Source organism: Harpia harpyja, chromosome 7, assembly GCF_026419915.1.
Source record: "Harpia harpyja isolate bHarHar1 chromosome 7, bHarHar1 primary haplotype, whole genome shotgun sequence".
Classification (NCBI taxonomy): domain Eukaryota; kingdom Metazoa; phylum Chordata; class Aves; order Accipitriformes; family Accipitridae; genus Harpia; species Harpia harpyja.
The window spans coordinates 45,481,930-45,500,975 of record NC_068946.1 but is presented as its reverse complement, the minus strand read 5'-3'; the positions used below and the strand labels follow the sequence as shown (position 1 = coordinate 45,500,975).

Genomic DNA, 19,046 nt, shown 5'->3' with positions numbered 1-19,046 from the left:
TATGCCAGTGGCAAGCAAAGCAAAGAATAAAATCTATGACATAACCACTTGGTAATCCTCAATCATTCAGCAGTGTGTCACTCCACGACTAGCAGTCTCAGCTTCTATTTTGTATAAATATAAATAATGTGGGTAATTGCGAGTGCCCTAAAGCCCCTTAGTCTTCCAACTGGATAGTCTCTTACTTTGTCTTAACTTAATATTGTAGATAACTTCCTTGTAGATAGCAGGTGCTATGTTCTTGCCTAGAATGTTTTCCTGTAATTTCCCCCCACGCACACCCATATATGTAGGAAAAGTGTAGGTCAGGAAGAAAACAAGAACACATGTACATACCTGGTCAGTTGTGATTTGTTTATGGTATTATAAATCTAGATTAACTCTATCAATACCAATGGAATTACTTCACTTCCTCTCAGGAAAATGGCATGTGTTGAGGAACTGCAAATCTACTGTTTGAGGGACTTAATATTTAAAGAGAAATAATATTGACTTTTAAAATGAATACTTTATTTGATCAGGGTTTTCACAGCAGTTACCCTTGTATTGTTATCTTTGTGTGATCCAGGAAACAAACAAACAAAAAAAACAAAGCCCAAAACAAAACAGCAGTTGTTTTCTATTTTCTCTATCCTTATTCTTTCTTATTCTTTATCTTCTTACCCTTGCTTTGGAAAAAGATTTATTTGGATTATCTTTGGGCAGTGAATTTCTATTTTTAATTTTTCTGGTCCACCATATAGGAAGGATAACCCCTGCCCAGGACAGAAAACTAACCGCTAACATAATAACATGCAATGATGAATAATTGAAGATTTCTTGTGTGCTAGTGGAGGAACTTTCTAGCAAAAAGTTGCTCTGAATCTTGAATTTTTTTTTTTTTCTTTTTTCAAATCAGCTAGTATTTCTAGTTTAGTTCATTATCAGTTCTGGATAATGCAAAATACATATGCTGGATCTGAGAAGGCTTTTTTAAACAGCTTAAAACAAAGACTTCCTCTCCTGTGGCAAGTGCTCTTGCTCAAATAAACACTTGCTTACTCAACAGGTCTGTCTCTGGTCTCTTCAAAGACTTGCCTGCTAATCTTCCATCACTACAATGGTGTTTTGGTGCTCTTCTCTCATCTCTTCGAAGTCATGATAAAAGCAACTAGCCATCACTAGTGGTGCTTTATATAGAAAGTTTCTAAGCTTATAAAGCAGAAGGGCAGAAGTGCAACTGGCACCTTTGCATAAAAGCATCTTGAAGATTTGAGGTTGGTGCATGAAAATTCAGTGTGGCTGTAGTTCCTGTCTCCTTTCAATGAGAGAAGAGATAGCCCTTCTGCTCTCCTGACATCTGTTACTGTCCTGTGCTGCCCTGAGGCAACAGAGTATTGCTGAGTGTTGATATTTCCATTATTCCCTTCTTGCTTCTAAATCCCTTTGATCATTGGATCCACATGGTTGAATGCAAGTGGAATTAATATCACTTTAAGCCTCCAGGCTCGTTCAATTTAGCATGTCTCTTCCTTCATATGTATTCAATATTAGAGCCTCCTATTGAACTAAAAACAAATACAGTGCATTTGTCTGCTTAACTCATTTTACAAGCTTCTAAGATTCTATGCTGCTGTGTCCCAGCTAACGTATGTTAAAAACCTAGCAGAAGGCTAGCTTCATTTTTTCTGTGGCTTTGTGTGGCACAGGAGCAAAGAAGTCACTTGCTGAATTGGACCAGTAGTTTTTCAACTGAAAAACGATTGTTGTGACTAGAGCAGCAAGAATCTCTGCAGCTTTACCCATACAGGCTCATCATGGATCTGTTTTATCCCGTTTCTGCTTGATGTGGGTTTGCATTAAGCTTGGGTTTCAAATTCAGAGAAAAGCCAATACTGGAAGGAAAAACTTGCTGTGATTAGAGATGGCAATGGTAACTGAAATGTTTGCCAAGCTCAGGAAATTGGCCTAAGTTTTAGACTTACAAGAAACCATTTCAAATTGGGCAATTTTCTTCTTTATTCAAGTTTTGTTCTAAGGATTTCCAATTGTGATATCAAAAACCTATAAAAATAGGTTTACTTCATATTTTCTCCCAGATCTCTCTTCATGCATAGCACGAATAAATCCAGATAGTGTCTGTCTTTTCCAGCACAGGAGCAACTACCATTTTGTAGTAAGTGGTTAATAATTGTTTCAGATATCTCATGGGCTTAGATAATAGTACTAGAAAAAGTTGCTCTTGTCTGTTAAACCAACAAGCCAATTCTTGGAATTCTGCTGTATCCTGTTATTTAGTCTTGCTGTTATTCCCCGTCAGAAACTTTAAAATAGAAAATAGGGCAGTAGCAACTCTTTTTGGTATGTCCTGACTGTAGGAATTGCCCTTGCTTTTATTTCTTTTTTTTTTTCTTTTTTTCCAGACTCATCAAGAAGGGAATTGTTTTTCTCTTTGCATTCATGACTCTGTGTGTGTTAGAAATACTGATGCTTTGCTGAATATACTGTGTAATGTCATCTTCTAAGATCCTAGAAAAGCTGTTTTCTTTGTCACTTGTTGGGTGAATCCTTCAGATGTATGCTGTAGAACCACACGTGAGCAACCATGCTGCCTCTGATCACTTGCACTGAAATGTCCTCAAAACAAAACTGCATCTGGCTACATACTTTAAAGCTTCAGAGTGGATTGTGGCGTTTGCTTTAATGACGAAGCATAAAGCTGCACCTCGTGACAACTTGCATAATTTCTATAATCTATTTTATAGCCAGTCTGTATTTCTGAATGCCTAAAGAGCTGCTTGCTAAGGGCTTCTTATGTAGAAATTGTTTGGCTGTCATTTCTGGTCATACAAAGTTGACACGAATGGCACTTATTGTGCAAATAGTAAAGATTATTAAAACCCAAAGACTCAGGCCCTAACGATTTCTTGCAGCAGGGTTTTGATCCAGAGTTGTCAAACATACTTTTAAAAAAAACAACTCTCATAGCCATCCCTGAGATTAATAGCATTCTTGTACCAACTAGGAGATGCGTTGAGAGAATGGAGGCAGGAAAAGATCACAAACTGAGAGGGAATCAAGATCTGAAACAGAATCTGGAAGTTTTGGCTCCCTGTCCTCTCTTCAAATTACTAGACCTTGTGTGGAATTTGCCGGGATTACTCTGTTTAAAGATTCTCTATTAAAGCAATGAGATGCTTTGAAATACCTCCACTATTTGAAAACAGGACCATGCTATTTAATCTAAAGAAGAAAACTCTTGCTGGCTACTTTACCTCTGGTTTCCGATAACCTAGTCATTCCAAATATGAGGCTGTTGCCTCAGAGGCAGAAATCATCCATTGTCCTGTACTTCACCAGGCAGATTCCTGGAGGCTGTTTTTTCCTGCCAGATAAGAAATAGAATAAATAATGTAGGATCATTGTGATTGCAGATCTCACAGAACTGTAATACTGTAGTTCATGATTAATGGGTTTACACTGAGCTGCCAGAACTTTTACAAAAAGATTTGCTACCAGATCCCTAGCCAGTGTAAACTGGTTCACTTTTGTGACCCTATGAAAATAGACTCATTTATACCAGCTTAAAACTTAGCTCCTTACCTTAAGCCATTCTTCTCCTTTACAGAAACATAATAATAGTAATCATAAAAGCATCATTTACCTGGGCTTGTCTGGCCTCTGTGCTTTACCTTTAATTTTAAGCAGTCTGATGCATCATAAGCCATGCATTTATTCTTTCAGTCATCAGTAATAGTGTCCGCAGAATACATCGTTGTACTCCCGTACAGCTAAAATGCATCTGACAGTGATGTCTTGGAACATTGTGCCATTGCTGTGAGAGGACAGAGGAGGCAGGAAGAAGCAGTAGATCATGTCAGCAGTGATGTGAAGAATGAAGGAGGTATTGAGCAAAAAACCCCTCCAAGCTGGAAATAAACACTTGCACCCTCAAAAACCCCACAAACAAACCAAAACCTCAGGAAGCAGGAGATAAGCCTTTCAACAGAGTCCAGTAGATTGAATACTGCCATGAAGAAATACAGGAGAAGGTGATGATAAACATGGGAACTTGGAACTTCTCAAATCACTTTGCATTCTGATGTTCAAGAACTGAGGAAGGACAGCATTTCATAGAGCCCAAGGACAGCAATAGAACTGGGTCCTGCTTCTTATATGGACTTGCTGTATGTCTTCTAAAGTCATACAGAGCTCAGGTTTGAAGCTGACATGGCAAAGATGCATGGGAGAGGTCTAGCTGATAAAAACAAAACAAAAAACCCAACAAAAAAAACCCCAACACCCAAAGTCTAAAAGCTAACACAGCTGTGGCTTCATTGTAGTAGCTGGCAGGGTGATACTGTGAAAAACTGGCTAAGCAGCAGCACAGGTGAATGTGTATTTCGATTAACAAGTAAATATTTTGCAGCACTTCTTTTAGCTGGGGAATGTGGAGACATGTTGGCAGAGAAGGGATCTATGGCCATTGGAAATAGTAGTGAAGTGACTGCGGTTACAGGAAAAGTAGGAATGGTATTTGTGGCATAGGGGAAGTCTTCCTGTCTTGTAACCTCTAACGTTAGACATCCTTATGCTGTTTGTCTGAGGCTGTGTGGCAATGCACTGCTGCGGCTGGGTGATATGAACTCTGATGCTGTGGCACAGTAGGAATTCCACTACAGACCTCTCACTTGCTATGCAAAAAGGTCTTTGTGTTTTTACTGCTATCTTAGCTTCCGGCACTATGGATCCTAGAGGTAGTTACTGAGGGTTTAGGATTTGCTGATACTTGTCAAAATATTGCTATACTGATTTGGAGTTGTTTAGTGATACATTTATATAGTCTGTATATTTATATGGTCTTATTTTTATTAATTACGTTACCTATATCCCTCAATCTTCACAGCTAGGTTCTTCAGAAACTATACTTGATGTTAAAAAAAAATCCTCATTCTGATGCCTTTAGATGTAATGTAGCTCTCTCTTTTTTTTTCTTTCTTTTTTTTTTTTTTCTTCTTGAAATAGTTGGGTACTTAGCTGCCTGGTTCTCTTCATGAGTGTTTGTGCTCACAAAATTTTTTCAACAATCAATTATTTTGCATGTGATTTTTGGAGGCATTTTTTAAAACTGAAGCCTAAGCATTCCATGATCAGCAGACTTGGATATGTATCACGAGGTGCAAATATTCCAGGAATTTCCTCAGCAAGACCAATGAACTTTCCGTTTGTGTACCTTTGCAGTTTTCAGTGCAATGATTTCTACTCTGTTTACTGGTTCTGGATACAGGTTATCCTTATAATTGTCTTCTATTGGAAAAACATTTTTTTAATAATCTCCATGAGAAAATGAAATCTTGTGCAACTGGCCAAACTACCCTTTGCTAGAATTGTGTCTATGCTATATCTGCGGGTCCACTGGGAAAAGCAGATTTCTATCCTTCTCTCTTACCTGTGTTGGTTTCTATCCTTCTCTCTTACCAGTGCTGGTTTCTAGATTCATGGCATGGAGATTTTTTGTCTAAAAGAGGATTTTTGTGGTTTGCAGAACTCTCATTCCAATTTGACACTTTCTGTGACAATTTCATAGGGTAACTTTCTGGTTGTTCCTGGTATAGGAAAAGAGATTCTGCTTAAGGGGAAAATGGTATGGATTTTATTGATATTTTCCCAAATTCCCTCCCCAAATTTTACAAAATTCTTTGAACTTTTTAATCCCATTGATACTAATAAAAGATCAGGTTTCCCATTTCTTCTGTTATTTCCAAATTAAGAACCTTTTTGTTCATGGACACCTTCTAGAACTGAGGCATACTGTTACTTTTTTAATAATAAATGATACCCCAAGGCACATCTGGTTTAGAGCTTCTCTGCAGAGTTTAAAAGTGGACCCAGTTCTAAACTGGTTTTCAGAGCCTGCAGAGCTCTGTATTGAGTGCACAGAAGTCTCCTGGCAAGTGCTTGTAAATGAAGAGCTTGCCTTGGACCTGGTTCCCTATTCAGGTCTCACTAAAGGCACTGGCAGTCTTTCTACTGACTTTAGCAACATTGAAGTGAGACAACATTATTTTGTCTGTTGCTCACCTCAGATACAGTACTCGTGGAATAAAATGTGTGACTGGGAACAAAACACAGAAGCTGGCTGGGTTCCGCTCTCTGTCCTCCATGGCTGAAATTTGTTGTCAGACTAAATTTGACAGAGATCAAATTTTAATCTCAATTAAGGCTTCAATATGCTGGTCTGTTAAGAAGTGTAAGTATCTCAGTGTGGTGGTGGAGCTAATTTAAGGGGAGGAGAGGGAATCTATCATTAAAGAAATCTCTGGTAGGAACTGCATGCAAAAGGATATGAAAACAGAATGGAGAAAACATGAACAGTTTTTGTATATGCAAGAGATATACAAAAGAGGTAATGGGATGTGAAATGTCAGCAACATTTGAAGAACTAGCTTTTTTCATATGTGGGATTATTTTTAAATCTTCTGTAATGCTTTATCTTAAAAAAGTGAAGAATGCATTTCTCTGTTTCTAATATCAACATTGCACATTTTTATTCACATCTGTGTAAACACTTGGATAATTGTCGCCTTTCTGACCTGCTCACTTTCAGTATTGGCATCCAGAGCGGTTCTTGGGATCCCATATAAAGGAGAATTGCCCTAGACTGGTAACAGCACAGATTAAGTGAGGCACTTAGGTGGGGAGAAACAGAAAACATTTTGCAAACAACAAAGCTTAAAAAATGGGGAGGGGGGTTGGGGGGGAAATGACTCTTCAACAACTGACTTTGTGGGTGAAAGTCAGTCAGAAGAGATTTGTATGAACCTTAGTCATTCTTGGATTATTTGTCTGTTCTTATATGGGGGGGAGCAGAGGTGGGAAATCAAAGAAAATGTCCTGGAGTTCATTCAATTAAAGCTGTAGAATTGAACAAAGGAGCCATCAAGATTCTCAACCATACTGCCAGTACAGCTGAATATTGGTTGGCCTTTGACTGCCTTCATCATATGTTCTTTGTTATCTTCTCTCTGCCTGTGTGACCATGCTCTTCCCATCTCCGCAGTGCCTTTCTGTAACCTCAGAGTTGTCTTTTTAATCTCCTGTTGATTTCTTTTTCCTTTTTATTCTCTTTTTTGTTTTTAATCTCAATTCTTCCTTTTTTTTCCTCTGTTCCCTTCTTGCTAGGGATCGTCTCTGCCTGGCAGTGACATGAAACGGTGTTCACCTGCCATCTTTCACTGCCCATGAGGAGAGCTAGGCCAGTTACTCTCAATGTGATAGGCAAGTTGATGTGACTGACAGGATCAAGCCTCTATAGAACATCTTCACAAGAGCATCACAGTGCCATGCTTTGCTTAATTTTGGCCTTTTAAAAGGGGATGGGAAAATTTTCCTTTGTGGACATGATGGAAAGATTTTATTATTCCTACCATTTTTTTCCCTGCTGATAGAGTAAATGTTGGTATGTTCATTGAACAGCTATACTGTGTAAAGAGGGGCTGAGGATTGGATGAGGCTCAGATTTCATGAGAAGAGCCATTATAACGAATTTCCATGCAAGAGAAGCAAAACAGGCCCTTCTTGGGCTTGTCTCCCAGCTGGAAGCAGGGCAGTCAGGACAGACTTGGATCTCGGACTGAGAACTACCATTCTTCTGTTCATACCAGCCCCACTGAAATGTGAAGAGGCTCAAACCACTGTTTCATATTTGAATTTTCTTTTATATAGACTTTTAATCTGATAGCTTTGAGAACGTACATTGTGTGCTTTTGTAGAACATAGCTGAACAAATGTGATGTGATCTAAGTAACTTACTGCAACTCTCTAATTTACAAACCCAGTAAAAAGTATGTAAAAACTTTTTTATGCAGTAAGGTGTTTGAATGTAATAGGGCAGTTTATGTTTGAAAATGGAAATGTCTTTAAGGGTATTGATTTCTTTGCCTGCATGTCCCACTCTCTGCAGTCTCAAATGAGAGCTGTGTTCACTTGTTATGAGAAATGGACATTTGGCTGAGATTTGCTGACTGGTGCTTTAGTAAGATCAAACCAGATTCCTTCTGTCTCCCTCTTCCTCACTAAGCTCTGCAATGTTAATGATTTATGTATTGATATTGTTGTCATTTTCACAGGCTGGGTTTTTTCACCTTATAACAGTTGTTTCTTCTCAGATTTATAGTGTTCTCTACAGAGTAATAGTTGTCTTGCTGGCCCATATCCAGCACGTGAAAGTCCTATATTGTAGTCCAAATTTAACATCAATTGTCAGATGAGTCATGGGATTGAAAGGGACTTCAGAAGGCCATCCAGTCTTTCCCATGTCCAAGGCTAAATCAACTGTACATGTCATTCCTGACAGACATTTGTATGGCTTCCAGCAGTGAAGACACCACAGACTCCTTGAGCAATCTCTTTCAGGACTGCTTCAATTCTTATTTATTAAACTTTTTCCCTAATGTATGGTACAATTAAAAGCTTATGACTTCACATCTTATTTCCCACGTACATTGAGAATAAATTTGTCTTCATTTTCTTTTCAGCAAGCTGTTAAATGTTTAAATATAATTACCACCTTAACTTCTCCACCTAGTGGGGCCCGTTTGGGGAATTATTCTGTTTAAGAATTTATAAAAATGCTACCACTTTTTGTTTGCTTGTTTCCAAAGTCTCCAGCTGGTTCAGGCTTGGAGTGCAACATGCAGCACTGGATGTAAAACCTTACTAGCTGTGAGAAGAGCAGACAGATGGCTTCAGTGTTAGGAGTTGGTCTTGTTTGGTTACATCATTTCTAAAACCTGGATAGTAGAGGTAAAGTAGGAAAGAAGTCTCCAGCTCAAAGGATGCATGTAGGGGTTCACATTTCATCATCTGAAGACTGCTTTAACTTCTTCATGATCTCTGGTACAGCTCTCCTGGATGACACTCTTAAAGCTTTTGCTTCTTTCCATGAATAGAGACAGGAAGAAGGTCACAGGAAGATGTCCTGTGTCAGATAGGTAATGCAGGGTTGAGGGTGTTGTAGACTAACCATAAGCTCATTCTCTCTGTAGTAGACAAGTTTTGAGAGCTGTTACACCTGTAGAAGAATTTCTTCTGCTACCTAATTGTAGATGTTCTTGTCAATGCTGCAGCTGTCTGTCTGGAGAATCTTGCAGCAATAAGTTTTGCATACTATCTAGTGCTTTTAACGCTTTGTTAATTAAGAAAAAATGGTATTGTTATTGTATAGCCCCATCTTGCATCTAGGTTATAACTTTTTCAGCAAGGTGGTGTTTCTGTTTGCTTTACAGTGCCAAATACATTGTTAAGGATTGATGTATAACCAATGATTGTTGGAGTATGCTGGCTTGCATACATGAACAAAAGTGCTGTTTCCAGAAAAAATAAACTTGCAGGAGAACTTATGGGCTAGGCTTTCTGCTGACAATTAATGGGACTTCATAGAATGGAAGGCAGCACAGAGTTTGGCCTTGTGCAGACTATCTCAGCATGAAGAACCAGTGGCTCATTCAAACAAAGAACCTAATTCCTTTAGTATTAAGTATTTGCAGTATAATTTGAAACTTAGTGATATTTATCCATGGCCCAGTCTATATCTGGCTGAAGCCAACAGGTTCCTTTCCAATGTTACCCCAGGGTTCACACACCTCAGCCAGTAGAGTGCATGTTTTGATTTTCCCAAATGGCATAGAACTTGGCGGACTTGAGTCTCTCTTTGTTTTTTGAGTTCTGGCTGTATTTGAAACTAAAGCACAAAGCAAAATTTAGAGGCTAAAAATTCTGTGTTTTATGAACCACAAATCTTCCATGACTCACCTTTCATGCAATTTTATGGCCCTACTGGCTTGGAAATGGGCAATAGCAATTGGCCACCTGCAGCATTAGCATCAAGGAAAGTTAATGTTGTGGTGACTCTTTGAAATGTGGAACCTAAAAAATAAAAAAAAAAAAACAACAGACAACTTCACTGTAAACTGCTGATTTAGCATAACGTTCTACCACTGCTAAGACATCGCAAAAATATGATTTCTTCTATAAAACTTTTTATTTAAATCCAATGCTAGGCAGACCTTTTAAAACTTTCCCTATGCTAACTTGCTCCAGAATTAAACTTGTTAGCTCTGCTAGAAGCTTTGCTGAAACCTGCATTCAGATAAAAGCAATTACCTTACAAAATAAATAAGAAATAAGATTTTTCTTTCTTTTTAAAAGATTCATTTTTTATTCAGTCCTTGGATCTTTGACATCTTGATTTTACTTTTTCTATTGTCTTCCAGCTCTACAGTCTTATACTAAATCATTGAAGCACGGAATCATTCTTCTTCCTCAATACTGGGAGAGTTAATATGTATAAATGACTTTTAAGGGGCTTGGATGGAAGGTGGTGTTGAAGTGCTAAGTACTGCTGTTAGCAAAGCACTATTATTGGGCTTGTGTATGTTGAGTATTAAGACCTGAAGCTGGAGCTGCAAATTTGTGCTTGTGTACTTGAAACTTCATGCTATTATCAGCTTATACTGACATGCTTCACCTCCACATGGTTGCCACTGGCACTGAAAGTTGTTCTAGAATTGCAAGTTACATTTCAAGAAGGTTTCAAGAGTCTCTATTCCAAACGTTTCACCAGCTGATCCTCAGGTTTTCTGTGTTGTTCAGTTACTGATGCCACATGGATGTGAGTTGGAGAGAGGAAACAGGTTGGAAATTCTCTTCTGTGTGAAGATTACCTGAAACAAATGTCTTCCTACAGGTTTCTCTGCTACTTGCTTCAGTCTATGTCCTGAAAGGCAGCATAGCACTGGGAAAACTGTTTTCCTTCGTGCAAAAATATGTTGGTAGTCCATATCCTGCTGTTCAGTGATCAAGGTCATACCCACACCCAGATGTCTCCCTGAATTTTGGATAATCTTTGACACATGCATGTTTCTGTCATAAACACCAACTTCTACCAGTTATTTTCTGTTCTTGTAAAGCATAAGATCTAAGGTGCAAATTAAGTACAAGGGTTTATTGGTAAGACGAGGACTGGTGCAATCTCTCTTTCTTCAGATATTATAAGTTCATGCTCTGCATAACCTGAAAATCCTTCTTTAAGGACTATAAAAGGTAATATTAGAAGTTTATTCCTTTATGAGGCCAGCTGTCTGTGATGAAATTCAGATTGAGATTTTTAGTCCAAACCTTCCTAAGACTAAGGTGTTTGGATTTTGCTATATATTAAGTACAAGAAATGATCCTTTAAAGGAAAACCAGTAGAATTTTATTGCAAGTGACCTGCTGTGTAGTACACTGAAAACCTTTCTGCAGGTCTTGCCTTTTTTTTTTTTTTTTTTTTTTCCCCTAAATGTTGCTTATAAACTAGAATTGTAGCAGGTTTTGAAGTCAGATTGAATTACTTCCCTCAATGTGCTTCTATAGGAAGCCACTTTGGAATCAGCAAGAACAAGCCCAACTTGCATCCCATTTGCCATCTGGGTTTCCCTCTGGTTTCAATTTGCTGCTATAAAATAATTCTTAGGTATGGATGCTGTACTGAACCTGCCCAATGCATGTCACATTTAGTTACTCATATTTCTTCTAAGATAACAGCTGCGAAGAAGCTGTGTTTCTTGTGGTCTCTCCTGATTTACTGTTTCTTAATCTGATGTTTCAAATTAAACATGCAAGGTTTTGAGTCTTAAAATGTCATTGCATTCTTTTAAGACACATGTTCAACTGCTTTGTAATGGGCATGTTTTTTCCTAAAGTTTAATGGTCAGTGGTTATGGAATAATTGAATAATGTAGCATGTCTGTAATCAAGATGAGTATACATTATCAAATGTATACATCCATATCTTTCTTTTATGTTTTTCCACATCCTTCCTTGTATCTGAAATACCCTTTTCAGCTACTTTAATATATCAATAAACCTTTAAGGTGCAATTGTGCAAGGGCACATATCAGGGCTCATGTTAGATGTGTTCTGTTACAGCAATATGACTACTGATAGCAGGTAAAGTTAGATATCTGTATAAATCCAGTGGGCCTGGTATCTTTAGTACCCTAACCAGCACTGTTAAATTGAGGAAAATTAGAGGATGTTTACAACTGTCTGTATCTGCAAGAAAGTCACATCCTTGCCAGTGATTTCTTCGCTAGACAGCACAGAGGACCAAGGAGGGCATGATTTTCTTTTTCCTTGATAAGAACATGTGGGAATTTTTTGGTTGTTTTTTTTTCTTATATGATTTATATAAATAAAGGTTTTTTGACTGCCATCCTTCTTGTGCTCTAATAAGCCTATCTTTAAATAAATGTGGGTCACTTAGCATCATCTCGAGTTATTCTTTTATATAAGATGAGGATGAAACTCCTCACCCAGTTATGTGATTGTACCATGGAAACCATTTCAGGTTAAAGCCCATGCTGCCCATGCTGCATTAGTTATGCTAATACAATAAAAGCACTCAATTTATTGATTAGACAAACAGATTCTCTTCTTGCCTCTCTCTCTGATCAGCTAAAAATAATTCAGTGCTGTGTCACACAAGCCGTATGACAATATCTTTTTGTTTCTTTTAGAGACTTGTCAGCTGAATATTACTTATGAAGTTTGTTCTCAGTCACACCGGGTTAGCCACTTTTGTTTATGGACACTTCTACAGTAGCCCCTGTTGTGGTTTGCATACTCAACAAAAGCTAATGAACTGAGCATGGCAGAAGCCCTGGAAGAGTACGTAGGAAGAGTTGTCCTTTTTCTTGGAAGGATACTCAAGACATACAGTAGACTGAAGGAAATCTGCCACAAACCACTTTTGTTCTCCTCTTATCTCAAACAGTGTAGCCTGAACTCCTGGAAGATACTGCACAGTGCTACATAAGAAAATGACCTAGATTAATTTCAGAAAGCTCCTAATATACTTTGTAGCTCAAACTCTATCACAGTCTCACATGTGTACATCTACTTTGGAGCTTGACCGTATTTCAGTCTTTAAAGCAGCCTGGAGAACATTATTGTATCAGAATAAAACATAGGGGCTGCAATAGTATTTTGTTAAAATGAGTACCTGGAACAGTTTGAACCTGTTCTTTCCTTTTTCTGTGTACAAGCAAGGTTCTTGCTAATGCAAAGCCTTATGGCTGACTTGCTGAGTGTGAAATCCAAGGCACTGAAATGATGGGATTTGAAGAACTTGCTTACTTCTGGGAAAATCTTTGACATGATGGTCCCAAATGAAATTGTAATTTAGTTTGGAATTTTTTTGCTGTCATTTTAGTGAGGCTAAGCTTTAGCACAAATTGCAAGTTGATCTGTAATTCCCATTTGTGTGGGACAGTTATGCAAATGCATATTGTGGGAACATACCCAGAGATTTTACATGCATGGTGTTGCCAAAACTTAAGCTTGCAAAACTTTTGGATCATGGAGTTGTGCTTGAAGATTTGGCATCTGATCCTGTTCCTACTGCCATGTCTAATAGTTGCTATCAAATTTTACTGGGAAAAGCATAGGACATTTAGGGGTCTGGCTTGAAAATGCCTTGAAAATTTTTATGATGAAAGGGCTTTTCTGGAAACTAGGTATATAAAGAACAAGTGAGATAATGATGATCATTTATGGATGAGACAACAGAGGAAGAAACACCAGTCCAGTCAGGACTGATACAAAATAATACCTGTTATAATTACCGGGTCTGAAGGAGAAGTTGCCCGGAATAGCGTGGCTATGATTGGTGGGGTTACAAGTCCCTTGCTTGCTGTTCCAGCTTCTAACCTCTTCCCATCTGCTAAGTCTACACATGACTTCATCACCTTTGCTGATCCTTTATGGTTTATTGCTTTCCCTACACGCTGTTTCTTGGGTACCAGTAGCTGACAGGAGGCAGGATACTTCCGTGTGTGGTATTGGAGGGCAAGACTGAAAAGATAGTCACAAGTCATACAGCTGTAAAAATTCATTTCTGTAGTTCTGTGGAGAATGTGTTCAGTTACAGATTTGTATAGAAGTATGGTAACCACATGTTAGTGTTTGTGGTAGAGAAAGAAGCTGTAGGAAAGGAAATAAGGTGTGTGAAAAGGTGAAGCAGTCAAGCAGGTTTAGAAATGAAACTCTTTTAAATACGGAAGGTTTTGAAGCATAATGGATAACATTTAGTCCCTAGCAAAACTGTTGAATTCAGTGACCTGCGTAAGGGAATAAATTTTACCTAGTGTTTTTAAATGTGTGTTTTTTGAAAACACCCTCCCACCCCCCTCCTCCAGTTTATTCATAGAAAAAGAAAGCTATAATGAGATCCAGCTTCTTGTAAGTTTATGGTAATTTTGTGCCTTTTGCTAGTTATGCTATTTATGTGGTCCTATTACTGTAGCCTGACTCCCACCCTTTAATATAGTTATCCTCGCAGTACTTCTTTGTGGTAAGGAAGTACAATAATCCCCACTTTACAAATGGGGAGCCATGGCAAAAGAGAGGCTTAGTGACTTGCCCGAGGTCATGCAGGCAGCCCATTATGGAGCAGGGAATTCAACCAGGACTCCCAAACAGCAGACAAATGCTCCAACCTCTGGGCTGTCTGTCCTTTCACTCCTATTTTTAAAGAACTCAAAAGGTTCTATCCAGATTTCAGAGATGGTTCAGGTGTTATTGAAGGCAGTCTGGCTAAAATATCAGAATAGCTGGACCAAGTAAAAATGTGCTGCTTAGGTGTACAGTTGCAATATCAGTAAGTCAAATAAAGGTTTTTCAGCTGGCAGCTCTGGTTTCCTCTCACTTGCATGAGCTTGCTCTACTCATACACACACACATGCTCTCTCTGCAACTCATTTTTCTTCTGCCTTGGAGGAAGGACTTGGTAAAAGGAAATTAGTATAATTAAATGGTTATGTAGGAAGCTGATGGTAAGTATTTACTTATATAAAATAAGTGGAGGAGAAAAAACTGAGGTGGATTTCTTAGTGTTTGCTTTTTGGGGTTTATTTTTGTGAGTAGAGTATTGAGTGACAGAGATTTGTTCCCAGTAGAAAATGCTTGAAACACATTAGTCTGCTTTGGTATTAGAAAGATTAGAGGGCACACTGTGAGAATTTGTAAGGATTTATGTGCTTTTTAGAAAGGGTTAAGAATAAAGAAAAAAAATCCAGATTGGAAATGCTGTCTAACCACATCACTACCCTACAAGCCAACATTTGCATGGTGGTTTTCTTTTATGTTTAATCCCACAATGTTTGTATTGCAACTTCAGTTACAGTTGGTTTTGTTTAAAGACCATAGTCTAGGTGTGCACAGCATGTGAAATGAAATGTTATGAGTTCATGTAGCATCCTTGAAATCTTATTCAGCAGCAGGCTTGAAATACCGAAGAAAAAGATTTTAGGGATAGGCTTATTCTAGAAAGTTGCTTAAATAAAAGAAAAAAACCCAATCAGATACATTCCATATCTTTTAAGTGTCTGCTTTCTTCCTGTCTATCAAATTTTAAGCTTGAACAAGATTTGTTCTCTGGAACATTATTTCTTTGAAATATTTGGACATGGTAGTTCCATAGTAACACCAGATTGCACAAATGGAATTATTTATTTGTTTGGGAGCATAATTGTTAAACATCCTCGAAGCTGAAAAAAAATACTTCCTAATTATTTACTAGAAGCATCTTCAGCTTACATAGCTAATTAAAGTCAGACTGCTAAATGTGAATGATTAGAGGCTTATGTTGCTAGAAAACTGCTTGTGCTGATTTGAGCTAATATTAATTTGTAAATTCAATCCTGTTTAGACACTTTTTTTAGAACAACATCAATCCGTGCGAGATGTGCTTAAGGAAAAGACTGGCTATTACTTTATTTTATGCTTTATGGTCTCATTATATTAGGCATCAATTTGTTGACAGTTTTTGGCATCTTACCAACATGTGATAGAAGTACAATCTGACCAGTAAGAGTGGCTTAGTTGTTCAGGATTTTCTTCTTTCTTGCAACTTAAATCCAGTGCAAACAGAGGTCTCTTTATTTCATAAGTACTTGTTTAACGCTAGCTCTACTTTTGAGACTTATTGATTTTGGTGTATTCCAGGCCAGGAAAATCAAAGTCATGTTGTGAAAATATCCTCCTGAAATAAGTTATTACCTTTTAATGCAGTTGTAAAGGATGACTTTTTGGTTAAGGCTCTGGCCTGGGACTTGAGAGTTCAAACTGAGTTCAGCTCACGGCTGCGACCCTGACCGCAACTGTAGGCACACCAGGCAGTCTTCCTGGGTCTCAGTTCCGCACCCAGAAAATAGCACTTGTCACCTTAGGCTGAAGACTTTTTACTATGTATATGAATATGGTATACATACAGGACAATCTGCTCCTGATGTGATTCTTAGCTGTTACTGTAATGTAAGTAATTAATCATAACTTCTGTATTACCACTTTTTTCTCTTCTACAGTCCACATCATGGGGGATGTGAAACTGGTGACATCTACTCGAGTCTCCAAAACCTCCCTGACACTCAGCCCCCCTGTCCCTGCTGAAGCACCAGCATTTACTCTTCCTCCTCGGAATATCCGAGTGCAGCTGGGAGCCACCGCAAGATTTGAGGGGAAGGTAAGAAACAGATGATGGAGTACTTCTCCATTTGGTTTTGCCCTTTCCTGAAGCTGCCTAGTAGGCTGCAAAGATAGTGAAATTGCCTCTGCAATAGGGACCTTTACTCAACAAGAATACATGAGTGTTTACCCTCCTTAGGAGGCAGGAGCATTACAGGTCTGTTTGAGCAGAGGAGAGTGTTGCAAAACCTGAGCGTGTGCTAAGGATAACCTGGTTGAGCATGCCAGGCACTGAGCTTAGGATCAGTGGAAAACTGCTTCAGGAACTGTCTTTAATCAGAGACTACCTATTCTCCTACTGCATATTCATCACGCTGCATCCCAAATCTGCCTGTTTGTGAAGCTTCATGTGCAACATAAATCTAACCCCGCTACAGCATATTCTTCCTAGTAGCCAAGCTAGGAATCTGTGAAGAGAGTTGCAACATTTCTGTATCTGCACCACCTGCCATACATGTTGTTAATCTGAAAGCAAAAAGATAATTTTCCGAGGAAAGGTTGATTTGTTCAAGGAAACTTGTTAACCCAAAGGGTTTAAAAGGGAGTGTAGAAGGGTGTGGATTCCAGGTTCTCCCCTTCCCCTCATGCTTGGGACATTGAATTGTGCTTGCTGGCATCCATGTTTCTTTCATGCTTCAATCCGGTATGATCTCTTTCTTGCTCTAGCCATCTTCTTTTCTCCTCCCTTAACCCAAATCTTTTTCCTGGAGCTACCAGTTTTCCCTCTCAGCCCTTTCAGCTTCCTTCTGTCCATGTCATCCTCTGATTGCATGCTGACAGCTATACCATCAAACTGACCGCACTTTTATTTTTGAAGCTGTGGGACTTGTCTGACAGACGCAGGATGCTACGACTTTACTGTAACAAAAGCAAGGGCTAGAAGGAATTTAGGAAATTCATAACTTCTGAAACTCTAACTTAAACAGAGGGCCAGTAGAGGGCATCTGATATTTATCTTATTTGTTTATGCAAGAGCAGGCCAGGAACTGGGATTTTTCAACAGGAACTGGGCAGAAAAACAATTTTGGGGGTATATAAATTTTTAAGTGCCAAACCAAAACTCAGAAGTAGTTCTTGGCTTTGACTTTTTGAAGAAAAGTTGGCATTTTTCATAGAAAGCAGATAATTTCAATGAAAGTGTTTAAACCAAAGAACAGTTTTTTATCAAACCTTTAGAAAGGTTTTTTTAAAAATAGCTTACTTCTATTGCGATTTTAAGGTACCAGTCAGAAATCCCCTGTGTGTATGACATTGGTCAGTCTCAGTGAGCATTCCCTTTCTTACTGGTTTTATCCCCCACCCCCCCCACCCCCCCCCATTATTTCATCTTGCTTTGTTGCAGACGCAGTGGAAAAATGCCAACATGTTGCTACTTTATGCATATGACACTTATGCACAATACTATCCTAACTCTGACTGGTTCTTCCAGACAGCACTGCAACTGGCAATAGCAGTACAGTGAAATCAAAGTTGAAGCATGTGATGTCGCTAAGATTTGGTTTTACATTTCTCATGTTTCCTAATTAAAAGCTCAAGTGGAATATTTCCAATTTTAGTGCACGCTGCGGACTTTTTATTATTAGTCAAATGGAAGCAACTGGAAAATATAATGACCTACAAGCTAGAGTGCTATCACTGCTTTGCATTTTTTTCAGATCTGGTTTTAAAGTGTTAATTTTTCAGGGATACCTATCCCCTTTTTAAAGTCGCTTTGAAGGCTGGAAGGGTAAAGTCTGAGGGTTTTTTTTTTTAGTACCTTGGAAAAAATACACAAATTCAATACTAATTAAAGTGATAGGCTTAGGTTCCTTGAAGACAACAAAGTTGTCTTAAGTTCCCTGAAGAAACAAAGCTTTGCTTGAAGTCCTGGACTGAACCTACTTGATGAAAATCTAAATTCCAGTTCTTCCCATTTGGTATATGAGCATGGCTGAAACCTTTAATTTTCCATCCTTAAAATGGGGATGATAATATACTAGCTGCATGCATGTTGTATAGCTGAAATAAACCTTTAATGCTCAAAGTGCTTTTCTAAGTGCCAAACATGAAGAGCACAGCATTGCTGAAATACACGCGAGATCTGCAATTACTTTGTGGCAAGTAGCGTGCCTTAACGGTTTGGCAAACCAAGATGACGCAATTACAGCCACTCTCTTTGGCACTTCAGCTTCTTGCTATGCATGGAGCATTGCCTGTTTTTTGTTCAGCCCAGCTTGCTGCCCTGAAGGAGATTTGTTTTGCCTCTCTCAGCTAACACAGGTGAGAAGAAACATGTAACACAGCTGAAGACATAAACCAGCCAATTTTTATCATGGTGAATTAGTTCCAAATTTCCTGGAATCCACCCTAGCTGCAGGCTGAGATATGAACTTGCAATTTTTAAAATTTTTTTTTGGGGGGGTGGAGAACAAGCTACATTATAATAATTGGACATAGAGAGTAATGGAGCACAACATGTTCTCCTTATCTTATACAAGAAAAATTAGGTTTTTAATTATAAT

The 19,046-nt window shown here is 38.4% G+C and overlaps 1 protein-coding gene across 5 annotated transcripts in view; it reads left to right on the top strand.

The window, feature by feature from the left end:
* MYLK (myosin light chain kinase) overlaps positions 1 to 19,046 on the top strand; it is a 224,632-nt gene that overhangs the window by 45,348 nt on the left and 160,238 nt on the right. For all 5 annotated transcript variants that reach the window (XM_052792708.1, XM_052792704.1, XM_052792705.1 and 2 more), the window contains one exon: positions 16,386 to 16,543. In XM_052792708.1, the coding sequence (XP_052648668.1) occupies positions 16,394 to 16,543 (150 nt within the window). In that variant the 5' untranslated portion in view covers positions 16,386 to 16,393. The remainder of the gene's footprint in view (positions 1 to 16,385; positions 16,544 to 19,046) is intronic.